The 17,363-nt window shown below is 36.6% G+C and overlaps 1 protein-coding gene across 1 annotated transcript in view; it reads left to right on the forward strand.

Annotated features, from left to right (window-relative positions):
* The window catches only part of LOC103803101 (rapamycin-insensitive companion of mTOR), a gene marked incomplete at its 3' end in the record, with an annotated part of 41,027 nt that overhangs the window by 1,965 nt on the left and 21,699 nt on the right, over positions 1-17,363 (forward strand). Inside the window, exons 2-7 of the mRNA XM_009075637.1 lie at positions 6,614-6,678; positions 10,714-10,845; positions 11,813-11,876; positions 15,575-15,701; positions 16,602-16,771; positions 17,017-17,084. Of these exons, the coding sequence (XP_009073885.1) occupies positions 6,614-6,678; positions 10,714-10,845; positions 11,813-11,876; positions 15,575-15,701; positions 16,602-16,771; positions 17,017-17,084 (626 nt within the window). The remainder of the gene's footprint in view (positions 1-6,613; positions 6,679-10,713; positions 10,846-11,812; positions 11,877-15,574; positions 15,702-16,601; positions 16,772-17,016; positions 17,085-17,363) is intronic.

Raw genomic sequence — 17,363 nt, forward strand, 5'->3', positions numbered from 1 at the left:
TTCATAAATTGGACTTAGGATTGGCAGGAAATTGTGAGTTTGTGAAAAGAAACTTCCTAAATTAAGTATGACTTTTGAAGATAGACACTGTAGTTCATAACCTCACTTTGATCCTAAATCAGAATGGCCCTGCATCAGGGAATCATACTACTTGATTTAATTTTTAACACTTGTTCTTACATTCATCTGCCTGGAATATGTGCTTTATAAATGTATAACTTAGTACATTTGGTTTTGAAAACTCTTCCTACTGTAAATGCGGTTATGAGAATAAAATAAAAGTTGCAAATTGTACTGTGTTGTCTGCCATGTGGTTGTAACCATTCTGTGTTTTTCATTCCAGTGGTTAAAAGTGAAAGCTTGGAGCTTAGGGGGGATGGTTTTATTTCCTTTTTGCACTCTGTTGTTCTGCCATGAGTTGGCATAGTCTCAGTTCCCCCTTTGTGTGAGTAACACTGATGTGCTAAGAGCTGAGGATGTTTGTACCCTGTCTTGGGACATTTAAAGATGAACTTGATTTGTTGGTAAATTCTTACATTTTATGGTCCATTTTTGAAAGGCTACTTGTTATTTAGGATATTTGTCCTTATTGACAGGGAAAGGGCCTTTGAAAATTTTTAATACTATACTTTGGATAAAATAATATGGAAAATCTATTAAATTTAACTCTCCTGCTAGGAATATTATTATACTTAAAAGAAAATGTCTGGACTAGTCTAGGCAGTTGCTCCCCAGATTTTTCCTTCACAGACTTCCTGGAAATTTTGCTGTTCTAGTTCTTTGGTCAGGGGAAGCAAAATGTTTTTAGCATGTAGAAACAAATAATGTAAGTTAACATGGACTTTGCTGATAAGGGTGGTGATAGACACCAAGTGTTCTATTAATTTCAAGATACCTAGGTGTGGTAGCTTTAGGTTTCTTTACTTGAAGGGGGACTAGATTTTTAAGGTGAGCTTTGTTATCCTTGCCTCCCTTCATTTAAGGAGAAGGAAAGCAATCGCCCCTTAAAAATCACTGAACTAAACTCCAGGATTTTATGCAGCAGTTAAATATTTAAAATAATATTTCTTTTGTAAATAATGATGGTCAGCAGTCAACAGGATTTATTACTTCATTTTTAAGAATGATAGGATAGAGCAGATACTTTGTGTGAAGCTCATATGCCTAGGAGATGTAACTCCCTTTTCATTTTTATTTCCCTTTGAGAGAAGTGTTAAATAGTGATGTCACTGTGCAAAGTATGCTGTATACATGGTATTTTACAAAAACTTGCATTTCAATTCATCAAGTTTCAGCAAGTACTACTTCTTAGCAAAGTCATTCATGTTCATGTTCTTGGATCTTTGGCTGCAGAACATGGGTTGTTGTTGCAGAACAGGTGTTGTAAATTTTCTGCTCCAAGAAGTTAGCATTCCCAGGCTGGTAATACTCAGGCTATGGAAAGGTATGTTTAGTTCTAAATTGCAGCAGTGACAGCCTTAGAAATTTTATCTGCTTAGAATGTGAGGAGACTCCTGCTGCTGCTTATCCCCTAAAAAGTGAAGTTGCAGTTTTGTAGGCAGAAACTTTGATGGCATGCTGCCTCAGTCTGTATTCCTTTCAAACCACCTGTATCTCTGTTTAAGCTGACCTAAATTCTGACCTGAAAATTGTTTGAGGGTTTGACCTCTAGTAAATGGTCGGTGACACTCTGGGTTATCACAGCAGTTCACAAGCTCGCTATATGCAGTTAGCTCCAGTAAATTGAGTAGGATTGCCCATCTTTCATTTATATGGCTCAGCTACATGAGGCAAGCACCTTGAAGTTTCCCAGCTTCTGCTGATTAATACCAAAACATCATGGTTACTTCTCTGGGGTTTTCCCCACCCCCATGAAAAGTAGTATGTGATAAATCAGTGAAAACCAGAAGAAACTGTAGAATTGCATTTACCTAGTGGAAAATATCTTTGTGGTAAGAAGTATTTATTTATAATCTTGTATTATAGAGGATTTATCCCACTGAGAGCTTCTGAGAGATTCTTTATGCCTTTGTGAAATGAAAGGAGTATTTTAATAATGAACTGAAAAAAAAAATCCACAGGTGTTGTAGGGATTTCTGGTTTTCAGTCAAAAAAAGGTGTTTCTTTAAGGACAAAATCAAACTTAATTCATTTCAGCTTAAACACAGCAACTGAATAGCATCAGTGATAAAGTGATATGGATATTTATGCTTTCAATTATCTCAAAACTAATTCATTATTTAATGAAGCTCTCCTGTTATGCTCTGTACAACTGTTACCTTTTGACTGCTGCTGAATTTCACTAGGATATGGATTGAGTGCCTTGGATATGGAGGTGGCTATAGAGGCTTTCACAGATTGTATCTCTGCTTCATAGTGTGTCATTTTAGAGTCTCAGCTGTCTTTTGCAAAACAAAAGTGTCTTAGAATCTGAATGTAGTATTGTGTGACTGTAACATTCTTCCAAGTAGATGAGCCACTATGGGCAAAATGTGAAATCTCGTGATGATGTAGTGGATAGGAACAGAACGTGTGCTTAGGGACATTCATCTGTGGAACAAACCTTGAGAGCTAATGTGTCTAAATTCAGAGTCCACAATTTCAGTAGGAGTTTTTCTTCAGACTAGGATCTACAAAGTAGTCTCCTCATAAATATTACCAATGGTGATCCAGACTGTATTTCCAAAGTTACAGTATAATAATTGCATTGTGGATGCATAGAATACTACAATATTTTTACCTAGTAATTGCTGTGGCTGTTCTGCTAAACATAAATTTGTATGGTCTCAATGTGCACTCAGCTTGTGTATGCTGTTGACCTCCTGTGGTTTTGTTGTTGTGAGCTACTGTTTCCAAGACATGTTGATGTGTTACTCATATTGCTGTGACTCATCCAAGTAGCATGAAAAACTCATAGCTGACAGTAAACATGAAAAAAACCTTCACTGTAAGTTAGTCACTGTCTGACCTAGCATAAGTACCATTTTGTCCTAATATTAAATCATGGCCTCAAAGAGTCTTTGCTATTCCCATTCATCGTCTATCATATCACACAATTTTAATTTTGAAGTTGACTCACTGACAGTTTTAGCATGCAGAGTATATTCAGCTTGTATGTATGTAAGTAAAAATATAAAAAAATTCATAGCGTTTATATAACATCTCTATGTGAAAAATGTATGAAGTGTTAAACAATTAGGAATTGTGAAATTCCACATATGATATGATAATCCCTTGCCATTTTAATGAAATATGTTAATGTATAGCCAAAGCAGATTTTAATATTTTGGTGCGACTTGTCTACAGACTTACCCTACAATGGTATGTATGTTAATTGTTAAGTTGAAGTCAAACATATAACTGTTACTTGGCTGTGTCAGGAATTCAGCCATCTACAAATATCACTGCATTTGGGCCAGAATCATCGATCTACTTGATGTTGTTTGAAGACGAAATACGAAAAAAGTGCCGGAGTTTTTCATAGGATGTATTTGAGGCCAGACATTTATAACTTAGCAAATACCCAAAGCATTGAGACCAGCTGAACAGTATCTCCTTTATAGCAGCTTCCATGACATTTTTTTCACCCCTTTTAAACATACAGCAATTCAGCCTTACCTTTGCCTTTTTTTTCCCCTAGACTAAATATACCAGATGGCTCAGCCTTCATGAGTGTATTTTCTACCTGCCTTGTACATTTTTCTGATATGTATTTTCTACTTTGTGTGCTCTTAAAATGGGGCACACAAAATTTTGTTCTTGCAGTTCTGAGAGCAGCCTATGAAGTGGACAATAAGTCTCTTATACATAATGCAGTCCTATTAATAGTTCCAAAGATAAATTTTCAGGGCTTTTTTTTCTTCTAAATTAGCATTCTGAATGTTTTCTGGACTTCTGTTTCTCTGCTGGACCCCTTTTGGTTCTTATGCATCTATTAATGCCTGATACCCTGAAGGATATGATACACTGTTCCTTTTATTTAATTGACTTTTCTTACTGAGTTTGGGCACTCCTTTAAAGTCACAGAAACACTTCTGAGTTCTGATCTTGCTGTCCGTCTTTCAGGTTTGATGTGGAAAACCTGCAAGCACACTACTGTGTGTAAATTACAAAGAAAGCTAATCCATAAGCAATGGTGGCCCGTTGGAGTGAGAATAAACTAGTAGCTAAAGTAGCTAATCTTGTACTTGAAGTATTTTTAGCCGATTTTGTCTCTTCATTCTCTATGAGAAATATTTCACATGTATGCACAGACACCATTAAAGACTTTTATAATAATTGCCATCAAATTCAGAAATTCGTATCTACACAGAGGTTAAAGATGCTGAAAGTTTTAACTTGCCAGGTTACATGAGTGTGTTTGAAATTCCATATAAGATCAAGTTCTCTTTTGTGTCAGTGAAGTTGTGTGCACTAGAAGCACGTATGTAGGTGAAGACAGTTGGTATTGACGAGCTAATAACCACACTGTATATATGTGGTAAGAGGGACAACTAGACGAGAACTGCTCCAGTGAACCGAATGCTCTTTAGCAGTTGCAGTGAGTTAGGTGGGTTCCTGAAACACATCAGCTGCTTTAGTTTCATCTTGGAGTGACTCAAGATGCAAACCAGTGGTGAGTGCGATGATAGCAGAGTCGCTTCAGAAATGCACTAGTGCGCACAATAGCAGCTTTCTCAAAAATTTTTTTTTTTAAAAAGTTATAATTCGGTTTTTTAAAGTGAGAAAAGTAGACTGTCAAGGGTAATCTGGTGTGTTAAATTAGGATTTCTCACTTGTGTTTGGGATGGAATGCTAGGGAGAGGTTTAGATGTATAAATGATTAGCCTAAACAACTATTGATGTAATTGTCTGAAACTGAACAATGAATTGTTTTTACTCACTATCTTCTCACACGGTTTTGCTTACACTCTGCCAGCCAATTTTTACAGTTCATAAGATGTCAATAGAAATGCTAAAGCAGCAGTGGTGGCCTTAGGCAGTCCAACAACATGGCATAAAAATAGATTGATGCTAGGAAGTGACATACTGTCATAACCTGTTAATGCATCAATTGTCAAGTTTTATTATCACTTAAATTTGAAAGGTGGGGAAAAAGAGGTTATGTAAAAACTTTCCTTATGTTTTATAATCGTCTTTGGTTAAGAAAAAATATTGGTTAATCCAAAATATTTCAATTAACTTAGATTATTTGAGTCCAAATGTAAAGCTGATCCAGGCCAATATAATAATCTCATTAACAGTTTTGGATTTCAATATTATCACTAGGGATTTTTCTTGCAATATGAAAAACAGTTTCATAAAATGTAATGTGATTCTTGTTGACTTTGTACTTGTTGAGCAGAAACCTAAGTATTTTTTAAATTTAAATCATCATGGTAATAAAATGGTTTACGTAAAGACAGTTTCTGTGCAATATGCAGGTTTTTCAGATGGAGATGAACAGCAGAACTGGAACGTAGAGCATGCTAAATACTTTAACTTACAGTAGCATTAATTTAGCTGTTCCTTTTGTGTGTTATAAATTTCTTATTGTTAGCAGTAAATACATATAAAGAAAATGGCACAGGGTTTGATATATTTTAATAGTTTCAGAGAAGAGGTATTGGCCAGTTAGCGTAAACACTTCCTGAATTCCTGACTGAGGAGAAACTGTTAATACTGCCCTGGCTTAGTTCAGTTAGAACTGAACACATGCCTGTTTTGAAAATGGAGGACAAAGTGCAAAGTTATTGCAATCAGTATTAGTCACTTGAGTTTTTGGAAGTGCTTGGAAAAGTGTTTTGGGATTTCAGTACGAAAATATTTTATAATTTTAGCTATGGGTAGTAAATGAGATTACTAGAAATTTCTCTGCCAGTCTTGCAAAGGAGAACAGCATCATCTCTTCTTACAGAAGAGACTGTTTCCTTTCTTCAAGAACCTAGAGCATTGGCATGCACTAGATTGCTCCTTTTGAGATTGGTTTTGGGCTTAAAAATTGCACTTGTAAATCTTCAATCTTGTGCTCAAAATGAAGAGATGTTGTTGAAATGTCCAGAGTTTGCGACAATTGAAATCTGACTTTCTTGTGTGCATAAGTTCAGCCTTTGCACCGATTTTTCAGGGGTACTTGCTCCATGGAATTGATGGCAGGTGGCAGGCCAAGACCAAATGTCAGTTACAGGACACTTGACAGCTCTTTCTGATTCTTTTGTAGAACTGTGCTACTGTGGCAGAACATGACAGTGAACCGTCAGTGTCAGTCTTTGCTTCAAAACTCACCTGAGCCCTCTTGAATCCAGATGTGCTTTGGCTTCAGTAATTTTTCATCTCTGCTCAGGTTACCAATTACCCAGCTAGAAATCTAGAGCTTAAAGATGACCAGTAAGCATATTACACAGCGGTGCAAGCTTTTCTTTCTGTGAGAGGGCACAGGTGTGTCTCAGTGTCTGACATGTATAGGAACAGAATATGGACAGCAGAAAAACTCAGGGAAGTCTGAAGTTGGTACTTTTCCCCCTGCTATGACATAAATTCCTCAGGTGTTTTTGAAAGCACTACCTGAAATCTACAGTTTTGTAAAGTAATTTTTAAAGAACTATAAATAATAGATATTTTCTTTTATTTTCAGCTTCTTTGTAATACTGGCCATGCTGAAGAAAAGCTAGGGTTTACCTATGACAGCATCATAATATGGTAAGTAGTTAGAAGCACTAGAGCAGTCCTAGAGAGCTTCAGTTGTTTTGGTGCAATTAAATAAACTTGATTTGTACTTTCGAGCTAGCATTTTGTATTTATAATGTGTTTGAAATTTCATAATGGAAACACCATCTTATTGAATATGCATACAGATAATTTTTAATTGCCTTTGAAGTTTCTCCTAACTCCATCCCATTTTTATTAATGTAAACTATGTTGCCCTCTGTATTTCTGCATGTCCTCCACTGCCACTTCTTCCAAATCAAGAATTGTATACTAAGTACTACCTACACAAGTAGATTGTGTGAACCTAGGTGAAAATTAGGATGAAACAATGGTCAGAATAAAAATCTTCCATTGACTTTTGCTCTTTGGCTTAATCTTTTCAGATTTTAATTTGTGAAACTACATTTCATCACTTTGTAGTCTCTTTATATCGCTTAATACAATTCTCAGCAACAACTTACGCTTTTTAATATGCTGTTGTAATAACATCTTTCAAATCTTTCAAAAGATTAGTAGAATATGGTTTCTGTAGACTCTGGTTCTTCTGTCATTTTCGTTTCTCAGTCTAACTCACATTTTGTTTAATACAGCAAGGCTTTAGGATAGAAATTTTCATGCAGCTCTCTAAAGCAATGACTTGTGAAGAAAAGTGTTTGGTTTTGTCATACTTTTGCTGGCCTCTTTTTTGGTTCTTCTCCTTTTCCTTATGCATTATCTCATGGATCCAGTTTAATTTTTCAGGCTTTCTCCTAGTGGTAGGGCTGAGAAGTCAGAACATATAAACATGCACATAGGTTTTCCTACTTCTGTTTTTCCTACTTGCTGTAGCATATGTTCATTGTCTTTATAAGGTGAGGTTTCTCTCAGGTTTTTGTAGTTCAGTCATTGCCTGTTGAGTCTTCTACTTAGTTTTTGTTTTTGAGAGAGACTTTAGTTCAACCTTGTACACTTCTGTGTGTCATTGCTTTCATTGGAACTTTATAGATTTTCTTGGCCTTTATTTTAGGTTTTTATCTTTCTGGTTTGCTCTATGTTTTCACTGCATTGTTCTATTTAAAGTTAGTGACACATCCCTTTCTTGTATCTTTTTCTTTCAACTGTTGAATTTCCTGATAGTGTTGTCCTTTGTAGTGGTTTCACTGTTGCAATGCATTAATTGATCTATAGCTTCCTCAGGAGGGAAAATGGAGGGGCAGGCATTGAACTTTTCTCTCTGGCAAACAGTGACAGCAGGACCTGAGGGAATGGTCTGAAGTTGTGTCAGGGCAGATTTAGGTTAGATATTAGAAGGTTCTTCACCAAGAGGGTGAAGCACTGGAACAGGTTACGCAGAGAACTGTCACAGCACCAAGCCTGACAGAGTTCATTAAGTGTTCAGGCAGTGCTCTCGGACATGTTTTGTGATCCTGGGAATGTCCTGTGCAGGGCCAAGAGCTGGACTCAGTGATATTTGGTATCAAGGATACCCCCAGTATCAGTACAGGCTAGGGGGTAAACTGATGGCGAGGATCCCTGCCAAGAAGTACTTGGGTGTGCTGGTGGATGAAGAGGCGACATGAGCTGGCAGTGTGCACTCACAGGCCAAAATGCCAATTGTGTCCTGGGCTGCATCCAAAGCAGTGTGGCCAGCAGGTCGAGGGAGGTGATTCTGCCCTTCTGCTCTGCTTTTGTGACACCTCACCTAGAGCACTGCATCCTGCTCTGAGGTCCCCAGCAAAGGAAGGACATCAGCCTGGTGGAGTGAGTCCAGAGAAGGCCATCAAGATGTCTAGAGGTATGGAGCACCTCTTGTACAAGGAAAAGCTGAGAGAATTGTGTTTGTTCATCCTGGAAAAGAGAATGCTTAGAGATGACCTAATTGAGGCCTTCTGGTACCTGAAGGGAGGCTACAGGAAAGATGGAGAGGGACTTTTTACAAAACCATACAGTGATAGGCCTAGAGGGAATGGCTTCAGACTGAAAGAGTGAGTTTAGATTAGATAATAGGAAGAAATTCTTATACACTGGAACAGGTTGCCCAGAGAGGCTGTGAATGCTCCATCCCTGAAAGTGTTCAAGGTCAGGTTGGATGGAGCTCTGAGCAAACTGATCTAGATCTAGTAAACGGTGTTCCTGCCCATGGCAGCAGGGTTAGAAGTAGATGATCTTTACACTGCCTTCCAACCCAGGCCATTCTATGATCCTTGCAGGTTCCTTCCAACTCAAGGGATCCTATGATTCTATGATTAATTTCTGTCTGCAAATTGTCTTCTTGCGAGTTTTAGAGCAAGCTTTCAAAGAATTGATAGCTTTTGAGGAACTGTTTGTCTCAAGACTGTTTTGGTCTGCCATTCAAGAAATATTTTCCTCTCAAATGTAAAAGTAATGTACTTCACTTGCTGAGGGTTAAAAAAAAAGTCCCAGAACAAGTTTTTGGCTGTCCTAATGATAAATTACATGGATAACAACAACACCATTTGCGTGTGTAATGGTAACTTCTGCCCTAAAAGGAAACTCTGCTGAGGAGTCTTAAACTGGCATATCCAAACCAGCTGTAAACTGTGAGGTAAAAGTCCACATAGAAAAAAATACCACTGAGTAGAGCTGACTCATACATGACAGTAGAGCTGAACTCTCAGGCGTTCATCTCTGCAAAGCTGCAAATCCAGAAACGAAGCATGGGTTGTGATCTAAAGAAGACCTGTTATCTGCTCTGTGCAATTTAAGAGCTACTTACATGTTTTTCTTGAACAGCTTTGGTAATAAATATCTTCTCTAGTACAGCTTTCCTTACAGGAAGAATATTTCTTAACCTGACAGTATTGGGAATCTGTATCTTACTTGCCTCTAGCTCAGCTTATAGAAAATACAAAAAAGGCATTTAGTGGCACTTTTATGTGAAGAATCATATTTCATATTGCAGAAATTAAGGTCTTCCTGCAGTAATTCCATACTTGGTGCTGAAAGTGATAATCAGTTCATCTTTATTTGCATATGGCATTGCAACCTTTTTGCATTGTCTAGATGTCACCTGGAAGTAGGTTCCTGTTACAGTGACTTTTACATAGGCCAGTTAATCACCAAAAGACTCAGAAGATTTTGTGCCTTGAAGTAGCTGATTACCATGCATGACAAGCCTAGAATAAGAAAAATATAAGCCATTTGTATAAGTAGAAATTCAGTCTCACTGGACGAAGTATCTACATTCTTAGGAGTCTAGTGAAAGATCCTATTAGAACATGCCGTTCTGAGGTTGAGGGTTTCCCTCCACCCTACTCATGGTCAAGGAAAAGAGACACATCTCTTGAAGGCCTTCAAGAGGAGGGCAGCATGCCCCTTAATGCTTGCAAACTCCATTTCTAGAGGTCTTCAGTATCCCATTTCTTTTCACCTATATAGTGAATTTAGGAAATTACATTATCATGACAGTTCTGTTTAGGAGAGCTCACCTTGGTGTGAACACATGCTTTCAAAATCTGAAAAGAAATGCATTTTGGTTACATATTAAGATGAAAGCTGTGCTCTGTGGAACTGCATAAGTTACGACTGTCATATTTCATGTAAATACACATGGTTCCATAATGTGTCTTGTGACTGGTGAATATAATTACTTAGGCACAATCTGCCTTGATTAGGTGTCAGTACTTTGTTTTGAGGACTCATTGTTATGGGTTGGCGGTGTAGCAGAAGAGGAAATGCACTTCACCTGTTAATTTTCTTGTTAATATTGTGCTCAGCTGTTTTTGTCGAATAAATCATACACAGGTTTTGGTCATGTGTCATTTCACGCATGTACAAGCTGGTTTTGGGGGGAAAAATGGTCTCTGGCTATTTCAGATTAATATATTGTCTACATCTGCTAACCGGGTTGAAGTTTTGCCTTCTAGGCTGTAAATGGGAATATCTCAAAGTCAAAAAAGTAAATGCAGACCATTTTTATTTTTAAAGATCATAGATCTTAAATGAGTAAGTAGTAGCTACATGTCTGATGGTGGAGTCTACCCGCTGCTTAATAGCTGTTTGTCCCTCTTGTTTTCTTCATTATAGTCTAAGGTTAGCTTTACTAAATGAAGCAAAAGAGGTGCGAGCAGCAGGATTGCGAGCCCTCCGCTACCTTATTCGAGATTCCAGTATTCTCCAGAAGGTGCTTAAGTTGAAAGTGGATTATTTGATAGCCAGGTAATTTTTCTCTTTCTTCTTGTTGTAAATTGTACAGTTGTAAATTACTTGCTTTTCCATGGTTGAAACAGGTAAGAAGTGTTTTCATATCCTCTTGCATTCTTAATATATGGTTTTACAAAGGCCATTTTTCTTCAATAGAAGGATATTTCATCACACCAACTAGTCAAACAAAGTGCTGTCCTAGTATGTAATACACTAGAAGTAATCTAAAGAATTTTTTTAATCATAAATGCCATTAATCATGAGAAGGTTGAAATATCAATAATTTTCATGTCTTAAATTGTTGTATGGGATTTGTGTGATTCTTTGTGTTATCACTGTGCTTCAGAACCTCTAGTACAAAATCAGCGCTAGAAAGTAGTTCTTGCCCAAGAATTTGTAGTCTAAGTATAACCAGTGACACAATGGAATACCACTAAAGGGCAAACCATCAGTGAGATAATAGGCATGATGAATAGATATGAATGCTAGCATTTCTAGTGCTTTCTCTGTTAAAATTTTATTGGATTTTATATACTGATACAGGCGTGTGTTTGTTTCTATTTAAAAATAAACTCATAGCGTTTTAGTGTGCTGTTTAATTTTGTTCCAGTGAAAGGACTTTTCTCATCTGAGAACATTGACAAAACATGTTGATGTGAAACATTAGGAATACTTTGTTTAGTCTCATTTGCAAATGGCAAATGCAGCTAGCTCAGAAAATATCTGTTGAAGGCGTTATGCCTTGCCGTTGTATATTGGATAACATTCTACTGATTTGATTGTAATGAAGATACTGAAGATATATAAACCAAAGCTAATTGACCTATACTAATGAGTATGTTTGCTGAAAGGCATGATTTTAAAACAAGTCAATTCTTGTTCTTCTGTTTACACATGTGCATAAATATTGACACAAGTTGTTAACAATTAAATTGAAAGTTACTGTTTTTATAAACAAAATGTGTTTTTTAACTTATTTTAGGTGCATTGACATACAACAGAGTAATGAAGTAGAAAGAACACAAGCACTTCGATTAGTCAGAAAGGTAAAATCTACTATGTATGGTCATATCAGCTATGCTAGTCAATTGTGCTGACTCCTGTTTTTCTCCATCAACAGAGTTTTTTCAAACAGTCTCCAGTACCTTACCATACCTTTATCATGTGAGAAGAAATTATAGCAGATAATTCAAAAGACAGAACAGTAGTGAAGAGACTTGCTTTGATTTTAATATTTTATCGTTTAGAATCTTATGTGAGCTAGAAAAATGTTGCTGATTTTCCTTTAATAGAGATCATACTGAACGAGATTTGAGAAAAATTTACCAGAAGAGTGAATTCAAGGGCACAAGAACAATATTAAGTTTCATCTGATGACTTGACCTCCTTCTATAGTCTGTTTAGGCATCTGTGGGTCAAGGATGAGAGATTTTCTGCCATTTGAGAAATGAGTTAAATTAACATCCCTGGAGTAATCAGTTAAGGAATGCTCATAGCATTACTACATTATTCATAGAGGTTGATGCCATGGTTAGTCTGTGGTGGTTACTGTACTGTGTACCCATGAGATGTTTGAAGATGTGGTAGCTACGTATTCAAGCTCATCCTAGAGAAATTGGCATATATAGCTACTAAAAGTATTTCCTTTGGGAAATAGAGTATTCTGCCTATGTGCTGAACTTCACTGTTCTTTATTGTGCTTATATTCTTCTGCTGATCTAAAAACTACCAAAGACTTGGGTAAAGTTGGAAGAATAGTTCCCCAGGAGCATGGCATGTGTCAAACCCATTCATGTATTTTTTATATATGTATACTTTAGGTTTAAAATATGGAAGCTTTGTATTTTCTTATAATGGGCTTCCTTGGTTTCTGTCTTACAGAAAATGCAATATGCTTGATTAATAATTGTGCCCAAAAGAGTTTTAAATATCAAACACTACCACCTCCTCCAAACCCAAAAAACCCCATAAAGGTCTTTGAGGAAGTTGCAAATTATAAAAGTTCTCTGCTAATCTACTTTGAAATAAGAGCTGCAATGTAGAGTCAGAACAGCTTGAATCAGAAGATGGAATGGAAGCACATTTGTAATTGGTTTTATTTGGGTCAGAAATTTGTCCTCATTATTCCTGGACTTTTTTGAGTGTTTCCTACTTGAGCAAAAACTTCTGCCTTGCATGAAAGAAGAGACAGCATGACAAACAAATCCATTAGTTTGATTTGAAAAAATGATGGTGAAAGATAGACATTAAAATAAAATACAGCTAAGCATCAGTGCTTTTTTTTCCTTTATCATTGTACAAGAGTGCTGTGCACACATCAGGTACATGCATCTAATGTACATGCTGTATATGAAAGGTGTTTTCTACTACCTTTTGCTACCTACAATGTTCTATTTTTCTTAAAAGACAATGTCAGACAAACAAAGCCACACAACCTGGCTTCCAGTAAAGTCAGCACCTTTTTCACATGCTGTCTAGGCTATAGCAGTTACGCATGCACTGGCATAGAGCAGTGAGTAGTTGGGAAATTCTCTCAGAAGGAATACTGAGACACAATTCCTGAATGGCGCATTCTGTATTTCCACACTGTCTTTTTGTTATCCTGCTCTTGCCCTTTTCCCACCTCTCTCTTCATCTCCCTCAGTGTCTCAGACTCAGTGGTTTGATGCCAGGATTCCTGAAAGATCATATAAAGGTCTAGAAGGGGAGAATGAATGGCAAATAAAATGTTTTATTTGCCATATATTTATTTGCCATATAATCTATGGCAAATAAAACAAATCTAACTTGTGCAGAAAATAATGCACTGTGAGCCATGTAAAAGCTGAACTGGGTTTCACCAGCATCACAGAACTATTGTTTTCAGTTTCAAGCTTTGGATATAATTCTTTAACCTCATCTTTGGTAGCAAAAGTGTGTATGCAAGAACAGCATAGATTGAAAACTGTAAGACATTTTCTCACTTTCTTCTCTTTCTTTCATAGAGTAGAAGAACAAAATATAAAATACCGATTCTGCTTTATGAATTTAGGAAAGGCACTAATAAACTTGGTTTTAAAATGTGCAGGTTAAACTAGTATAGGGAGATGAAAAAAATAAATTTTGTAAAACTCATTTTCTGATGTTTTTTGAAGGTTTTGAGTGCTCACTCTCTGACTATAATCATCTCTAGAATTCCTAGTAAGAGCTTTACAATTTAGTAATGTGTTCAGCCATGAAAAGGATGGCATGAAGTTGCTTCAGGAAGTGTTTTTCCATCTAAGAGATGTCAACAAGACAATTTTTTAGTAACTTAATAGGCAGAGTGTTTTTCAAAGCAGAAGTCTGGGTTAGATGCATTATGAACCACCTTCTTTCTTCCTCTTTCTTAAAGGAATCTTAGAAGACCAAATTTGCAGTTTTTATTACTTACTTCATCACAGCTGCTTTAAGCAGCTTTGCAGTACCTGTCCTTGATCTTTAGAGCTGCATTTTAATACCTAGAGCAGATACAAAGCAAATGCAAAAGTTTATTGTTCTAATATAATTGGAATTGAATATTAAAAGAAATAAATCTTTCCTTCTCATGTCTTAAAGCCAAAGCAGAACAGCCTTGAGAGGCTGCTTGTGTCCTCACACTAAGTACGAGTCAGTATCAGTAGAAAACAGGTAACAATTTTGTGGAGTGGGTTGATACACCCATTTTATTGCTAATTCTTGTTTCTTCATGCCATTGTAAAAGTGAAAGTCTGTGTGGGTGGGGAAGAGTTTGTTTTTACTTTAGAGTCCTGTCTTAAAGCTTCCTGTTTTGTTGGTGTCAACATTATACACAACGAGAAGTTTCTCAGAAACATGTCTTAAAAATAAAGTTGTTGAAACTCTTCCAAGGTATTGGTCGTAATGGTTGATCTCGTCTCATTTCAACATCTCTGCAACACAATATATGTTTAAGACATCAAAAGGAGATGTGAAGTGACTATGGGACAAATATTGTAGCTAAGTCTGCTGTTGCTGGAAGTAAAAGGGATAACATACAAACCTGTGGCAAACTAGCCTTAAGGTTTTAGGTGTTTGATGGCTATTGGGTATGTTTTTACATGGCACTTTTATTTATTAGTGGGAGGAAAAAAAGTGACATGGTTGAGTGGGCTGTAATACATTCTGTTGCTCCCTTTTTAAGCAGTCAGGTGAAAACCTACTTCCTCCTTAATAATACATCTGTTTAGTGATGTTCTCTGTAGCACAGAGAATTTGTGTGTTTAATTTCCACAAACTGAAAAAGTGCAAATGCGGAGCTACTCAGCCTTTGTGATCAAAGCTTCACTTGGGGGATGGTGAAGAGTTGGTGGTATTGGTTGTTTTATTTGGAATGGGTTTCTTTGCCTTTAATGTGTGCACAAGGTCTTGTTCCTTAATCTGGTGTGAATTCTGAGTCCCAAACTAACAGTTGAGGATATAAAAATATGAAGTAGACAGAGTTCTCACTGCAGGAGTTGTCTCTTATACTCTTTCCTATTGTGATAAAATAATATGAAAATAAAAAACTGAAGCAGGAAGAGAATGCTAAAGTAAATTGACAAAGAAATAGAAATCGAAAGAATTCCAAGAGCAAAAGAAATAACTATGAGGACTCACCAGGTACAGCCAAGTAATAGATGGAGGGATCTGTCTGATTGTATGTAGGAAACAATGCTGTTGAATTTGTGAATTCATATAGAGAAATATTCTGAAGAAACCAGAGAGATTTTTCTTTCATTTTTCACAGATGATCACTGTGAATGCTTCATTGTTCCCCAGTTCTATTACTAATTCTTTGATAGCAGTTGGAAATGATGGTCTTCAAGAAAGAGACAGAATGGTTCGAGCATGTATAGCCATTATCTGTGAACTAGGTAAGATAATTTTTCTGAATTAGTTGTCAGTTTTAATGTGGTTGTTGTTAATGGTATTTGCTTAATAATTAATTAGATGCTAAGTGTTCTTAATGTGAGTTTCATGAATTTGTCATTAATGTGATATAAACCAAAATGACAAAGTCTCTTAAGTGAAAAACTTGTAGGTTTCAGGTGCTGTTCTTCCCTTTAAGACTTTCCCATTTCTGATGTACCTTAAAAACATTTCCCTGCTGCAGTTGATGTTTCTTAAACTAATGAGTTGGAAGTAGGGAGAATTCTATACACAATATGCTGAAAAATCTACAAGAGTTTAGAGAACTCCAAAGCATCTTACTTTAAAAAAAATTTTAGTGTGGGTACTGTTGTTACGTGGCTTCTGAAAGTCAGTACTTGTGTCCCTGTATAAAGGATATCTGGACAGTGGTTTATAGGAACTCTCTAGATTTCCATTTGGGTGTTAGTTTTCAAAGTTTTTTTCAAAATCAGTGGGAGATAAGTTCAGCAGTGTTTTCAAGATTCAGACTTCTGCTTTAAAGAAACAAATGATATGTTACACTTAGATTCTAATATAAATATTTTATCCATGTCAGTCCAGTGAAACTTGAAACCTCTTTATGGGGAAATCCAGAAACTACCATATGGGAACTTGGTTGGAATTAAGTCAGGAAATTGCCACACAGTGGAGACTGACCAGTATGTTTGTTCATGATAAATTAATCCAAAATCTCAGTTCATTGCTAGTGTCAGCCTGTTCCATTAAAAGCTTTATGTGTGCCTCAGCAGTGTTCAGGAAGAATAAGATATATATATGCACTAAAGAGATGACAAGTTTGTCACGTGCCATGAAATGTTTTCTTTCCTATCACTGACCAAAATGACGTGCTCTTCTTTATTCAGCACTTCAGAATCCCGAGGTGGTGGCTCTTCGGGGTGGTTTAAGTACCATCTTGAAAAATGTGATTGATTGTCAGCTAAGCCGAATAAATGAGGCTCTGATAACTACAGTTTTGCACCTCATTAATCATCCAAAGACCCGACAGTATGTGCGAGCAGATGTAGAATTAGAGGTGGGTGCAGTTTCACTTGTTCAGTGACAGATATTAAGCATTATATTGCTAATTAAAATGTTTCATTTTCATCTCAGATTTCACCCTCTGTGTTAGTGCACAATGCTTAAAATTTAGTGTTTTAGGCTAAGAACTTAAGAATAAAGCAGGAATAATGTAACAGTTTGGAGTGGGACTGAGGAAAGGGCGACAGCGATTGAACTGTATTTTCATGTGAAAGTAATGTATGTCTTTCTTTTGTTTAGCGAATTTTAGCCCCTTACACAGATTTTCACTACAGGCATAATCCAGACACAGCAGAAGGACAACTCAAGTAAGTGTTAGTGTTGCTACTTGTGCTACCAGTTATGTTCATGGCATTGGAATTAAGCTGTTCTTTCCAAATAGTAAACTTCTCAAAGTTGAATACAGTAGACTAGATTGCAACTTTCTAAAATACGGTTAAGCATTTAAAAGGGCTTGTTTAGCCTAGAGAAGAAGCCTTTTTAATACTTATGAAGATGTTATCAAGATGATGTAGCCAGAGCCCTTCATGGTGGTGAAAGGTGGGAGACAAGAAACAGCAGAGAAATTGAAGCAAGAGAGATTTCAG

Source organism: Acanthisitta chloris, unplaced genomic scaffold (assembly GCF_000695815.1).
Source record: "Acanthisitta chloris isolate BGI_N310 unplaced genomic scaffold, ASM69581v1 scaffold4405, whole genome shotgun sequence".
In the NCBI taxonomy this organism is placed as follows: Eukaryota; Metazoa; Chordata; class Aves; order Passeriformes; family Acanthisittidae; genus Acanthisitta; species Acanthisitta chloris.